At 41.9% G+C, this 15,946-nt stretch overlaps 1 protein-coding gene across 1 annotated transcript in view; it reads right to left on the minus strand.

The window, feature by feature from the left end:
- UGGT2 (UDP-glucose glycoprotein glucosyltransferase 2) overlaps positions 1-15,735 on the minus strand; it is a 186,389-nt gene extending 170,654 nt beyond the window's left edge. The window contains exon 1 of the mRNA XM_059377462.1: positions 15,472-15,735. Coding sequence (XP_059233445.1) covers positions 15,472-15,623 — 152 coding nt within the window. The 5' untranslated portion in view covers positions 15,624-15,735. The remainder of the gene's footprint in view (positions 1-15,471) is intronic.
- Between the last annotated feature and the right edge of the window lie 211 nt (positions 15,736-15,946).

Genomic DNA, 15,946 nt, shown 5'->3' on the forward strand with positions numbered 1-15,946 from the left:
AGGAATCCATTTTGAGTTTATCTTTGTGTACGGTGTAAGAGAATGGTCGAGTTTCATTCTTCTACATATAGCTGCCCAGTTTTCCCAGCACCATTTATTGAAGACTGTCTTATTTCCACTGTATATTTTTTCCTGTTTTGTCAAAGATTATTTGACCATAGAGTTGAGGGCCATATCTGGGCTCTCTACTCTGTTCCACTGGTCTATGTGTCTGTTTTTATGCCAGTACCATGCTGTCTTGGTGATCAGAGCTTTGTAGTAACACTTGAAATCAGGTAACATGATGCCCCTAGTTTTATTTTTGTATTTCCTTAGTGATTCAGGGTCTCTTCTGATTCCATACAAATTTTTGGATTATTTGCTCCAGCTCTTTGAAAAATACCAGGGGAATTTTGATCGGAATGGCATTAAAAGTATATATTGCTCTAGGCAGTATAGACATTTTAACAATGTTTATTCTTCCGATCCAAGAGCATGGAATGGTCTTCCATCTTTTTGTGTCTTCAATTCCTTTCACGAGTGTTCTGTAGTTCCTCGAGTACAGTTCCTTTATCTCTTTGGTCAGGTTTATTCCCGGGTATCTTATGGTTCTTGGTGCTATAGTAAATGGAATCGATTTTCTAATTTCCCTTTCTGTATTTTCATTCTTAGTGTATAAGAAAGCGACTGATTTCTGTACATTGACTTTGTATCCTGCCATGTTGCTGAATTGCTGTATGAATTCTAGTAGTTTAGGGGTGGAGTCTTTTGGGTTTTCCATATAAAGAATCATGTCATCTTCAAAGAAAGAGAGTTTGACTTCTTCATTGCCAATTTGGATACCTTTTATTTCTCTTTGTTGTCTGATTGCTGTTGCTAGAACTTCTAATACTATGTTGAACAAGAGTGGTGAAAGTGGGCATCCTTGTTGTGTTCCTGATCTCAACGGGAAGGCTACAAGCTTTTTCCCATTGAGGATGATATTTGCTGTGGGTCTTTCATAGATAGATTTGATGAAGTTCAGGAATGTTCCCTCTATCCCTATACTTTGAAGCATTTTGATGCTGGATTTTGTCAAATGCTTTTTCTGCATCGATTGAGAGGACCACGTGGTTCTTCTCTCTTCTCTTATTAATTTGTTCTATCACATTGATTGATTTGCAAATGTTGAACCATCCTTGTAGCCCAGGGATGAATCCCACCTGGTCATGGTGGATAATCTTCTTAATGTGCTGTTGGATCCTGTTTGCTAGGATCTTGTTGAGAACCTTAGAATCTTAAAAAAAAAAAAAAAAAAAAAAAAAGCTCCTTTACAGAGAACAAATTGGTGGTTGCAAGAGGCAGGCACTGGATGGGTGAAATGGGTGGAGGTGGTCAAAAAGTATGTGAAAATTAATAAAGGGAATCCTTGGGTGCACTGAAGTGGGTTAAAGTCTCTGCCTTTGGCTCGGGTTATGATCCCAGGATTGAGCCCCCATTGGGCTCTCTGCTCAGTGGGGAGCCTGCTTTCTTTCCTGTCTGCCTCTCTGCCTACTTGTGATCTCTGTCAAATAAATAAATAAAATCTTGAAAAAAAAAAAAAGGGAAACCTCACTAACAGGGGTGAGGGGAAATACCAGAAGAAGCTAAAAGGGGGAGCTGTACCACTCAATGTCAATTACAGACCTCTAATAGAATAATCTTCAATAGGACAGAATCCTCAATTACAGGCCCAAGAGGGAAAGAGGTCCCTTGCATCGCCTACAAGAAATTGATTACCTCTGCAATTCAGCCAATGAGAAACCATCATCACCCTGAATTCCTGCTTTTCTCCAACAGACTTCCCTTCAAAACAACCCCTTTCAATTTCCTTTATATAAAATAACAATCCTCTCCTTCATTTGTTAGACTTGCCGTAGGTTTTGCCATTGTTTGTTTGTCCCTAATTGCAATTCTGTTATTCCTGAGGAAACCGAATTTTCTTGGTAAAATAACTGTTTTAAGATTAACATTATTTAGTGATCGGAGGTAGGATCCAGAGATGACCCCTAACAATCTGGGGCTGGTGAGCAAACAGGGCCCATATCCACAAAGCCAACTTGGTTCCCAGTTTTCTTGCCCATCTTGGAGTTTGAGGGTAAGCTTTCTCCTGGACTGCTAGCCATGCTCTGTTTGTGTTTGAGCTCTCCAAGCTTTTCTTTGGAATTTTAAGGCCTTGTTCTTTCTAAGAGTACTCATTTGGCTTTTGATCTCCTTTTGAAGAACCAAACTGTTCCTGTTGGAACCACACCTTGTGTTGGCCTTCGGTCCAATTCCTTTTTGGGATTAGAACACTCCTGTTGAAACTACACTAGCCTGTAGTCCAATTCCTTTTGGAACCAACCTGTTCCTATTGGAACCCTGTGCTACCTTTGATTAGTTCAGCTCCTTTTCAGAACCAGATTGTTCACTGGAACTGTGCAAGTCTTTGATCTGACTCCTTATTGACACTGGACTATTCCTACTAGAACTACGTTGGCTTGTAGTTTGACTCCATCTGCAACAGGCATTTACTGTTGAAACTGTGCTATTTAGGAATTTTTTTTTCTCCTTTAGAAAAAGACTTACAAAATGGGATACCAAACATCAAAATGCTTTGAGCTCCCCCACCCTGCTCCTGATTTTGGGACCCTGGTTGTTTTGTGTTTAAAACTATGGTCCCAAAGAGGAGCAAGATGCAGAGGAGTAAGAGATCTATATTTCGTCTGGCCCCAGGAATTCAGCTAGATAGTTATCAAACCATTCTGAATACCGACAAACTCAACAGGAGATCGAAGAAAAGAATAGCAGCAATTCTATGAACAGAAAAGTGACCACTTTCTGGAAGGTAGGATGGGCAGAGAAGTGAATCCGAGGCTATATATGGGAGGATAAACCGCGGGCAGAGGGAGCCTCCATCAGCCGGATCCCAGCAAGTGGAGCACAAAATCAGAACTTTTAGAAGTCTGCTCCACTGAGGGACATCAGTCCAGTGGCTAAGTGGAGGGGTTGGAACCCTCACTGGGACAGTGTGGTCTCAGGACCATTGGGGCCACAGAAAGACCAAGGGTGCCTGAGTGGAGCAGAGCTCTCAGGTACAAGAGCAGGGCAGCTGACTGCAAAGAGAGCCTCTCTGTCAGAGAGGGCTGAGAGTGGGCTGAGACAGAGTGGGCTCTCAGCTCGGGGCTGCTATAAACCATCATCTGCGGCACAGTCGGGCCACTGCTCTTCGAGCAGGGATCCAACAAGTAGCAGATCCAGAGAGACTCCCCCTTCCTCCTGCGGGAGGAGTGGCAGGGGAGAATACTGGAGGAATCTGCTGGGTTTGGAAACTCTACCCAGGGTCATGAGCCAGAGAAAGAAATGCTTGGTCACATGCTGGATGAGCACAAAGTGCAGCCAGAGACCAGGGAGACAGGCACGATTGACTGTTTTTCTGAGGGCACACTGAGGAGTAGGGCCCCCAAGATCGGAGGCTACCATTTTCAATCTCATCCTCCAAAGCTGCACGGAAAGGCTTCAGGAACAAAAGGTCCCGAGAGCAAACCCGAGCAAATTACTTAGCTTGGCCCCCAGCAAGGGCAGTGCAGTTCTGCCTAGGGCAAAGACAGTTGAGAATCTCTGCAACAGGGCCTTCTCCAAGGAGATCAGCAAGAACCAAGACCAAGTTTACCAATCAATGAGAACTGCAAAACACCAATACTAAGGGAATACTGCACATAGAATTCATGGCTTTTTCCCCTGTGATTCTTTAGTCTTTCAAAGTAAATTTTTAAAATTTTCTTTAGTTTTTTTTTTCTATTTTTTAAAAAATTTTTCTTCTTTCCAATCTTAACATCCTGTCAATTCCTTTTTAAAACTTCTTAAATTTTCATTTTTACAGTCATATTCCATCCCTTCATTGCATTTACTCTTATTTCTGTGACTATATATGTTTTTCTTTCTTTAAAATTTTGGGACGAAGTTTCTCCTAACTGACCGAAATATAGCCAAAATCTAGTGTGTGGCTCTGTTCTATTCACCAGCCTGATCATATTCTTTTTTTTTTTTTTTTAAGATTTTATTTATTTATTTATTTATTTGTCAGGGAGAGAGAGCGCACACACACACAAGCAGGCAGAGTGGCAGGCAGAGGCAGAGAGAAGCAGGCTCCCCCTGAGCAAGGAGCCTGACGGAGGACTTGATCCCTGGACCCCAGGATCATGAACCGAGCCGAAGGCAGCAGCTCAACCGACTAAGTCATGTAGACATCTTCTGATCATATATTTTTTTTTTCCTTTCTTTTCCCCCCAGTTTTGGGTCTCTTCTGATTTGTTTAGTGTATATTTTTCTGGGGTTGTTGCTACCCTTCTAGCATTTTGTTCTCTCATTCATCTATTCTCAGCCTCCCTGTGCCCCCTGCCTGAAAAAAGAACAAGAGGCAGTAACGAATGCCAGGGACCTAATCATTATGGGCATTAGTAAGATGCCAGAACTAGAGTTCAGAATGATGATTATAAAGATACTAGTTGGGCTTGAAAAATGCATAGAAGATACCAAAGAATCCCTTTCTGGTGAAATAAAAACTAAAATCTAACCAAGTAAAAAATCAAATAGGTTATTAATAAGGTGCGATAAAAAAATGGACGCTCTAACTGCTAGGATAAATGAGGCACAAAAGAGAATTAGTGATATAGAAGACCAAATGATGGAGAATAAAGAAGCTGAGAAAAAGAGAGATAAACAACTACTGGATCACAAGGGGAGAATTCGAGAGATAAGTGATACCATAAGGCAAAACAATATTAGAACAATTGGGATCCCAGAAGAAAAATAGGGGGACAGAAGGTATATCGGTAGCAGAGAACCCCTAATTTGGTGAAGGGAACAAGCATCAAAATCCAGGAAGCACAGAGAAATCCTCTCAAAATCAGTTAAAACAGGTCCACACTCCGTCATCTAATACTTTCTCTTTCTCAGTGACAAAGAGAAAATCCTGAAAGCAGCTCAGGACAAGAGATCTGTAACATACAATGGTAGAAATATTAGAATGGCAACAGTCCTATACACAGAGACCTACCAGGTCAGAGGGGACTGGCATATATTCAGAACACTAAGCAAGGAAAATATGTTGCTAAGAACACTATATCCAGATAGGCTGTTGTTGTAAATAGAAGGAAAGATAAAAAGCTTCCAGGACAAATAAAAACTAAAAGAATTTGGCAACACCAAACCAGCCCTCGAGGAAATATTAAAAGGGATCCTCTAAGCAAAGAGACAGCCTAAAAAGTAACAGATCAGAAAGGATTAGAGACAATATGCAGTAACAGTCACCTTACAGGCAATACAATACCACTAAATTCGTATCTTTCAATAGTTACCCTGAATGTAAATGGACTAAATGCCCCAATCAAAAGACACAGTGTATCAGAATGAATTAAAAAACAAGACCCATTGGTATGCTGTCTATAAGAAACTCATTTTAGACCCAAAGACACCTCCAGATTTAAAGTGAGGGGGTGGAAAACAATTTACCATGCTAATGGACATCAGAAGAAAACTAGGTTGGCAATCCTTGTATCAGATAAATTAGATTTTAAGCCAAAGACTATAATAAGTGACGAGGAAGACACTATATCATACTTAAAGTGTCTGTCCCACAAGAAGAGCTAACAATTTTAAATATCTATGTCTCTAACATAGGAGGAGCCAATTATATAAGCCAATTAATAACAAAAGCAAAGAAACACACGGACAGTAATACAACAATAGTAGGGGACTTTAACACCCCCCCTCACTGAAATGAACAGATCATCTAAGCAAAAGATCAACAAGGAAATAAAGGCCTTAAATGACACACTGGACCAGATGGACATCACAGATATATTCAGAACATTCCATCCCAAAGCAACAAAATACACAATCTCCTCTAGTGCACGTGGAACATTCTCCAGAATAGATCACATCCCGAACCACAAATCAGGTCTCAGCTGGTACCAAAAGATTGGGATCATTGGGAAAATTCCCTGCGTATTTTCAGACCACAGTGCTTTGAAACTAGAACTCAACCACAAAAGGAAAGTTGGAAAGAACTCAAATACATGGATGTTAAACAGCACCCTACTAAAGAATGAATGGGTCAACCAGGAAATTAAAGAAGAATTGAAAAAACTCATGGAAACAAATGAAAATTAAAACAAAACTGTTCAAAATCTATGGGATGCAGCAAAGGTGTTCCTGAGAGAAAAGTATATAGCGAGACAAGCCTTTCTCAAGAAACAACAAAGGTCTCAAATACATACCTAACCGTACTCCTAAAGGAGCTGGAGAAAGAACAGCAAATAAAGACTTCTCTCCACTCCAGTGGGAGAAGAGAGATAATAAAGATCAGAGAAGAAAGCAATGAAAGAGAAACCAAAAGAACAGTAGAACAGATCAACGGAACTAGGAAACTGGTTCTTTGAAAGAATTAATAAGATTGATAAACCCCTGGACAGACTTATCAAAAAGAGAAAGGACCCAAGTTAATAAAACCATGAAAGAAAGAGGAGAGGTAACAGTCAACACCAAAGAAATACAATTATAAGAATATATTAAGAGCAACTATATGCCAGCAAATTAGACAATTTGGAAGAAATGGATGCATTCCTAGAGACGTATAAAGTACCACAACTGAACCAGGAAGCAATAGAAGACCTGAACAGACCCATAACCAGTTAGGACATTGAAGCAGTCCTCAAAAATCTCCCAAAAAACAAGAGCCCAGGGCCAGACAGCTTCCCAGGGGGAATTCTGCCAAACATTTAAAAAAGAACTAATATCTATTCTCCTGAAACTGTTCCAAAAAATAGAAATGGAAGGAAAACTAAACTCACTTTATGAGGCCAGCATTACCTTGATCCCCAAACCAGACAAAGACCCCATCAAAAAGGAGAATTACAGACCAATAACCCTGAAGAACACAGATGCAAAAATTCTCACCAAAATACTAGCCAATAGGATCCAACAGTACATTAAAGGGATTATTCACCACAACCAAGTGGGATTTATTCTTGGGCTGCAAAGTTGGTTCAACATCTGCAAAGCAATCAATGTGATACAATACTTTAACAAGAGAAAGAGAAAGAACAAGAAACATATGATACTCTCAATAGATGCTGAAAAAGCATTTGACAAAGTACAGCATCCTTTCTTGATCAAAATTCTACACAGTGTAGGCATAGAGGGTACATACCTCAATAACATTAAAGCCATCTATGAAAAACCCAGAGCAAATACCATTCTCAATGCAGAAAAACAGAGTTTTTCTCCTAAGGTCAGGAACACGGCAGGGATGACCACTATCACCACTGCTATTCAATACAGTAACAGAAGTCCTAGCCTCAGCAATCAGACAGCAAAAAGAAATAAAAGGCATCCAAATTGGCAAAAAAGAAGTCAAACTCTCACTCTTTGTAGTTGATATGATACTTTATGTGGAAAACCCAAAAGGCTCCACCCCAAAACTGCTAGAACTCAAACAGGAATTCAGTAAAGTGTCAGGACATAAAATCAATGCACAGAAATCAGTTGCATTTCTCTACACCACCAACAAGACAGAGGAAATAGAAATTAAGGAGTCTATCCCATTTATAACTGCACCCAAAATCATAAGATACCTAGGAATATGTCTGACCAAAGAGGCAAAGAATCTGTACTCAGAAAACTATAGAATACTCATGAAAGAAATTGAGGTAGACACAAAGAAATGGAAAAACTTTCCATGTTCGTGGATTGGAAAAACAAGTAATGTCTATATTACCTAAGCAATCTACACATTTAATGCAATCCCTAACAAAATACCAGCAACTTTTTTCAAAGAAATGGAACAAATAATTCCAAAATCCATATGGAACCAGAAAAGACCCCAAATAGTCAGAGGACTGTTGAAAAAGAAAACCAGAGCTGGTGGCATCACAATTCTGGACTTGCAGCTCTATTACAAAGCTGTAATCAACAAGACAGTATGGTACTGGCACAAAAACAGAAACACAGATCAATGGAACAGAACAGAGAGCCCAGAGATGGACCCTCAACTCTACGGTCAACTGATCTTTGACAAAGCAGGAAAGGAGGTCCAATGGAAAAAAGTCTCTAACAAATGGTCTTGGGAAAACTGGACAGCTACATGCAGAAGAATGAAACTGGACCATTTCTTTTTACCATACACAAAAATAAATTCAAAATAGATGAAAGACCTCAATGTGAGACACGGATCCATCAAAATCATTGAGGAGACCACAGGAAGCAACTCTTCGACCTTTGCCACAGCAACTTCTTCCTAAAAACATCACCAAAGGCAAGGGAAGCAAGGGCAAAATGAACCATTGGAACTTCATCAAGATCAAAAGCTTTTGCACAGCAAAGGAAACAGTCAACAAAACTAAGAGTCAGCCCAAAGAATGGGAGAAGATATTTGCAAATGACATAGCAGATAAAGGGCTAGTATCCAAAATCTATAAAGAACTTCACAAACTCAACACCCAAAGAACAAATAATCCAATCAAGAAGTGGACAGAAGACATGAACAGACATTTCTACAAAGAAGACATCCAAATGGTCAATGGACACATGAAAAAGTACTCAAAATCACTTGGCATCAAGGAAATACAAATCAAAACCACAATGAGATACCACCTCACACCCATCAAAATGGCTAAAGGTAACCAGTCAGGAAATGACAGGATGCAGAGAAAGGGGAACCCTCCTACATTGCTGGTGGGAATGCAAGCTGGGGCAGCTACTCTGGAAAACACTATAGACTTTTCTCAAAAAGTTGAAAATAGAGTTACCCTACAACCCAGCAATTGCACTACTGGGTATTTACCTCAAAGATACAAATGTAATGATCCAAACGGGCATGTGCACCCCAATGTTTATAGCAGCAATGTCTACAATAGCCAAACTATGGAAAGAACCTAGATGTCCATAAATAGATGAACGGATAAGGAAGATGTGGTGTACACACACACATACACACAATTATGCAGCCATTAAAAAATGAAATCTTGCCATTTGCAATAACGTGGATGGAACTATAGGGTATTACACTAAGTGAAATAATGAGAGAAAGACAATTATCATGTGATCTCACTGACATGAGGAATTTGAGAAATAAGAGGATCATAGGGGAAGGGAGGGAAAAATGAAACAAGACGAAACCAGAGAAGGAGATAAACCATAAGACACTCTTAATCTCAGGAAATAAACTGAGGGTTGCTGGAGGAGAGCGGGGTGGGAAGGATGGGGTGGTGGGGTGATGGACACTGGGGAGGGTGTGTGCTATGGTGAGTGCTGTGAATTGTGTAAGACTGATCAATCACAGACCTGTACCTCTGAAACAAATAATATGTTTAAAAAAAAACAAAAACAAAACTATGATTCCTCTTCATCCACATTTCTAAATAAATGCAGCGACTTAACCAAAAGTAATTTAGAACTGCAATGGCCATTATCTGATCTCCCCTAACACTTTTCTGAAGGTTGAACTGGGCCACCATGGCTCTGAAATTGTCAAAGCTGTGTGGATGCCTATTTGGATTGGTGTTTTGAAGCTTCCAAAGGTTATCAGAAATCTAAAATTGCCTCTCAGAAAAATACAATTTCTAGATTAGCTGAGGCAAACAATTACAAAGACACAATCGTTTCTGAGGTCTCGCTTTTCTCCCTGCCGTCTTGTCTCAAGATGCGGCCGCCACCTTGTGCTCAAACTCTGCCTCCCTCACCATCATCCTCCTTCCTTTCCATACTGCCTGCCCCTCCTCTATACCCTCAGTTTCCCTCCTCTAATTCTCTAGCTGAAATTATTTTTCCCCCCAAAGTGACTGAGGACCTCGATAGGTTTGCTGAAGAATTGAGCATAGTTGTTCAAACTTAGCAACCTGGTTTCTCAGATTTGTATCAATTCGTCTACATGCTTGTTGGTGAAGTTCGGGCCCAACACTGGATAAAACTACTCCATGGAGAAGATCCTGAAAGGGGTTTAGAGAAACAGACACCTAACCTTTGGAGAGATGCAAAACACTTGCTGGAAATCTCCACTGAGCAAGTATAGTAGCTTTTCTCAAGCCTGTTGATTGAGCAAAATCACTGTTGATCTAGGATGGCACACAAAAGCCTGGAACCCATTCATGACTATTACAATCACCTCCAAATTGTCCTTAAATTCTGATGTTCCTTTAAATGCTGAATCCATGTAGGTAGCATTTAATTTTATGTTTATAGTGCATTCTCGTTTAGTTAAAAGGAACAGGGTTGAATGGGAAACTATGTTTATTCTAGATATAGTCATCCTAGATGTGTTACCCCGCCCCCAAAATAAAATTCTTAAAATTCTTCATTTTCATCTCTGGCAAATGAAAGCTCCTGAACAAAACAAAAAACATACTAATTTTTAGTATTTGCAAAGAGCCAGGATATTGGGGAAAAAGTTGTTTTTGGCTTAGGAGCTCCTGGTACCTTCAGCCCCCTAGCCAGTATCTCCAGGATCCTCCTAATTCCCAAGAACAGGGCTCTAAGGAGCTACAGAGGCTCCTCCCAGTCCTCCTCCTTAATCAACTCAGAGAAACCACCCTTCAGACTGGGAATGCATCTCTGTCCTCATTGATACCAGAGCTACACTCTTGGTGCTCAGCGCCCCCCCACCGGCTATGAAGCAGTCCCTGCCCTGGAGCAGTAAAGTGGGGGGTCTCCAATAAACCTCAATGGGTTCCTATCTCTGAACCTACTCCCTTTTGTCTAAGCACTCTGATACCCATACCTTTCTCCTTCGTTCCTCATTCTTCATTCATTGGGCTGAGAGTTCTTAGAAAAATACACCAGAATTCCTTTCTCCCAAAAGGGGAAATAATTCTAGAATCTGAACTCAGTAATCAAAATAGGCAACCAGGTAAATTAAATGAACCTTTGACATCTTTTATTTGCTCTGACTCTGACAACACTACTGCTGAGTCCGAGGACACTGATCATTTGCCCTATTGGGTCCATCCCTGATGGACAAGATCTTCAACTAGTATTGGCAGAATTCATAGTGTGCCTCCCATCAAGACTCAGATTCCTCAAAACCTCTCCTGAGAATTAATGAATATCCTATAAGTAAAGAAGCCTTTCAAGCACCATGACAGAAGATCACAAAGCTCAAGGCCTTATTATCCCTATAATATGCCTATTTTACCTATGAGGAAATCCAATGGCCAAGGATGGAGGTTTGTGAAGGACCTCTGAACAACAAATGACATTGTTATCCCTCAGGACCCTGCTGTTCCTAACCCATACATGGACATCCACTCCCACTGGCAGCAAATTTTTCACTGTAACTCATCTACACAATGCATTCTTTAGTATTCCGGTTGATAAAGATCAACCAGTATCTTTTTGCTTTCACTTAGGAAGAATGGAAAGACACCTGGACAGTAATGCCCCCCAGTTTCACAGAGTCCTTAGAAGCTGATTTGGATGTTAAGTTGTTTTTTTTTACAGGCTCTAATTGGTTAAAATACCTAGATGATCTGCTTCTCCGTTCTCCTTCTCAAACCTCTTCATAGGAAGACAGCATTCATCTGTTAAAACTTTTGGCTTTAAAGGGAAATAAACACTCCAAAGACAAATTTGTTTGCTCAAACTCAGGTTTGATACTTGGGGCACCTGCCCTCAAAACAAGGACTACATCTAGATCTAGGGAGATTTCATTGCATTCTGAACTTTCCAAAAACCTAAAATTGAGGCCAATTATAAGGTTTTTTTCAACTGGCTGACTATTGTTGAAACTGGATTCCAAATTTCTCTCTTATGGCTCAATTTCTAGAAGATTTACTAAAAAAGTCATGATCTTGGAGTCCTGGGATCAACCCCCCCCACTGGGCTCCCCGCCGAGCAGGGAGTCTGCCTCTCCCCTCTGCATGTGAGCATGCGCACATTCTCCCGCTCTATCCAATAAATAATCTTTAAAAAAAAAAAAAAAAAAAAGAGGAGATACCTAACAATTGCCCAAGAGGGGAAAACAATATTGGAAATCTAATAATTGTTGGTTCAATAAAAAGAGAGAACTCTGGTTTGGACCAAATAACAATCTGGCCCTACCAGAAATCTTCCAAGTTCCTACTACTTACCACTATACATGCCTTAAACCACTGTGGTCTACTGACACAAGACAGTATTCATGAACCAATACTGGTGGGGACATATTAATGAGGTTGCAAGAAGGGCTACCTCACTTGCCCCACCTGTCAAAAACACAATTCAGGGAAACCTGTTTGCACAGATGGATTTCAGTGTTTTCCCATCGCATGGACAGAAGTTTCAGTAACGGTCCATATGTTTTCTCAGTGGACTGAAGCTTTCCCTTGCAGAGAGGCCGCTGTTTTTATCATGGCTAAAAATTCTGTTAGAAAAGTGATCTGTACCTGGGGAACAGTGATCTGAACCTGGGGGAACCCTCTCAAACTTCACAGTGATTGGGAGCCTACTTTAAGGAGCAGGTGCTTTGATGTCTGTGCTGTTTGCCCAGTTTTATCAATGTCATTGTGTAGATCATCCTCGATTCTCCATGAGTTGAGCATATTAACAACACTATTAAGACTCAATTGGCAAAATATGCTGAGATCCTCCAAATACCTTCGCCAAGAGCACTGCCACTGGTTCTTCTAAATCCACCCCTTTGAAACTCAAACTCTCCTCCATTGAGATGGTCACGGAGGTCCAATGCACTTGGCTCCTACAGCTCCTTTGGCCCACAGTAGATAAAAGGGGATATACTTCAATAATGAAAAAGCCTAATTACTTCTATGAAAAACCACATTAGGCAGAGTGATCTTTTTCATTGCGAGATGATGACCTTAAGTAAGCATCACATCTTGCAAACTGGAGATTTCATCTCTAGAAAAAGGCACCTCCAGAAAGACTACTCAATCTTGCTGGAAAGGCTCTTATCGGGAACTGCTAATCCCTGTGGCACCAGACTCCAAGGAATAGGCTCTTGGATTCATGGGACAATCTAGAGAAATCATTAAACCCTGAATGGACCTCTACACCATCTGGGGACCTCCAAGCAAAGATTTCCTCAAATGAAAGCAAACCACATCTCACGATACAGTTTTCTCAGCTTGTCTGGACCAGGCCTGTATAACTTTTCTGCACTGTTTGCTTCTACTATCTTTCTTAGAAAGGAAATAATCTTGTGCGCATTTTCCAAACCCTTGTGAAAGGGAGAAACCTCTTGAGTATGGCCTTTCAGCAACAGGCTCGTCATGATCCCATTACAAATTAAATTTCACTTGCTTTCTCTGAAGGGTTAGAAAATTCAGAATTTACGAATGTTTTTCATCTGCACTATTATCTGATTCTGAATTCTTATTCAAATTCATGGTTTCTGAATTTGCAACCTCACAGGCTGTATGACTGGATAACATCTGTTTTCAAATGGTTCTTTCAAGATAACAGTACTATTTTTGAAGTTTTGCTTATTTTGCAAAAATTTCATTAGTTATTGCTTCATGTTTATACCTGCACTTAATCTCTCAAAGACACGTGGTTAATTCTTCCAGTGTGCTCTTACCGTATTCTTTTGTCTTCATGGCTACTTTAAATAGGGACTTCCAGGAGGCATACAGGACTCCAGGTTTGCCTCCATAGGGAGAACTTTTCTCCCTTAAGTCGGATTATGTGCCAGTATATATCTTCAGCTGGATACTTTCTGACCTAGGGGCCCCATTTAGAACCATCATACAATTTGGAAATTACTTCTTCTGTTTTTATGTAATTATTTTTGTATTTAGTAGCCTATCAAACTTTTATAAAAATGATGTACCCAATAAGGAGATGATTTCTAATACTTGAATTCAAGTAAGTCTTGAATTCACACAGACTTTAGATGGTCAGGAAGGAAAACTCCTGAAGCACTTCCCTTCCTGTTACTCAAATGCGGCTTTTAAGCGGTGTCCAAACCTATGTACTTTCCATCAATGTTGGCCAAGATAAGTGGGAAAGATCCTTTCTGGCACTGAGAGACAGCACCACTAAATATGAAACCTGACTTTTGGTCAGTGATGCTTTCAAGGAAAGATGTTGATCAAAAGGGTGAAATGTAAAAATTATTAAACAGAAACTTCATTAAAGTGGATTAGGGATGGAGAAGGGGCTGCTGTACCACTCGTCAATTACAGTAAGAACTGTCAATTGCAGACTCCTAACAGAAAATTTTCAACAGGAATCATCAATTACAGGCCCCAACAGAGAAAGATGAATTTTGCATCTCCTACAAGAAATTGATTAGTCCTGCAACTCAACCAGAGAGAAACTCATCATATCCGCTCTGGCTTTTCTCCAAAGGCTCTTGTTCCAAACTATCCCTCCAAGCTTTCTCAGTCTCCAAAAAATAGCGTCCCTCTCCTTTGTTAGACTTGCCTGTGGTTTTGCCATAATTTGATAGTTCCTAATTGCAGTTCTGTGTTATTCCTGAAAAAGTCCATTTTTGCTGGTAAAATAACTTATTTTTAAGCTTAACCAGTACAAACTAAGTTATAAAATAAGTCATGGGTACATAAGGCATAGGATAGTGACTAGAGTTAACTGTACTGGTCTGCATATTTGAAAGTTATTAAGAGATGTTAAAAGTTCTCAACATGAGAAAAATAAACCAAACTTGTACCTATATTAGGTGATGGATGTTAACCAGACTTACGGCTATGATTTCACAATATATACAAATACTGAATATTACTACACCTGAAACTAATATGTACAGTTAATTATATCTCAATTAAACTGTTTTAGTATCTTAAATATGCAGTGTAGTGTCAGGCGATGGGCTCTTCTTAGGACCATAAGCTGTTTCTTTGGCGAACTGTCAAAAACTGGTGTTAAAAAGTTCATGCTAACTAAAGAAAGGAACTTTCAAATTTTAACTTCTAGAATACTAAGAGCAAAATTCAATAGCTCTAAGTTTTTTTTTTTTTTCTGCAACGTGCTATGAACTAATTTCAGCGGAGGACACTCGGGGAAGAACTGAGTTGTGGGAAGCTGCCTTCTGCGCAGGAAGCCCAGGAGCCGATCGGTGGAGTCGCTGTGAAACTCGGTGCTCCCAGTACCGGCTCCTAAGAAGAACCGCTGCGTCCATGGAAGTTGCCTGCATTAAACGCCACACTCCAGCTCCCGCTCTTCCTATCCTTTTCGTAAACGCTAATGAAATCCAAACTAGTTAAACAAAGGCCCCGAAGTTTGGAAAACCGTGGGCGAGGCAAAGTAGGAACGGCGCGGGGGAGGGGGGGGGGATTGGCAGGGAGTGCGGCGCACGGGGTCGCAGGGGCTGAGGGGATGCCCCGACGCCCAGCACGAGGGCGCCCGCAGCCGCGGTGCAAGGAGCTGGAGGGCCGGCCGCCGGCGAGACGGGGTCCGAGGCGCCGGCAGGGACCCGCGAGCCCGCAGCCCCGCCGACCCTCCCTCCGCGCTGGGCTCGGCAGAGAGCGGCCGGCCCGCACCCACCTGGCCTCCAGCAGCAGCGGCGTCTCGGGCCACTTCGCGGCCAAGTGGGCCGTCACCGCCTTGGACGCCGAGGCCGTCCGGGCGCCGAGCAGCGAGAAGCACAGCGCCGTGGAGCCCAGGAGCAGCCGCACCACGTCCGCGGCCTTTGCCATGGCGCGGAGGGGGAAGCGCGAGCCCCTCGGACCCCCGCGACCACAGCCCGCAGCCGCCACCGTACCGCCGGCTCCTCCCGCCGCGCGGCCGCCCACTTCCGGTGGGGGGAGCTCGAGTCCGTTACTCAGAGCCGGGGCCGGGCGGGCAGCGAGCGCATGCGCGTCCCGCTCCCGCGCCGTCCCGGGAGCCCCCCGGGGCTGGATCCTGGAGCCACGTAGGTGCGGGCGGGGCCGGATCGAGTCTCGCCGCGGCCGACGCTCTGGCGGACCTGCGATCCGGCCTCTGGTTCTCGGGCGGAGGCTGCGGGACGCGGGGAGGGAAG

Source organism: Mustela nigripes, chromosome 15 (genome assembly GCF_022355385.1).
Source record: "Mustela nigripes isolate SB6536 chromosome 15, MUSNIG.SB6536, whole genome shotgun sequence".
In the NCBI taxonomy this organism is placed as follows: Eukaryota; Metazoa; Chordata; class Mammalia; order Carnivora; family Mustelidae; genus Mustela; species Mustela nigripes.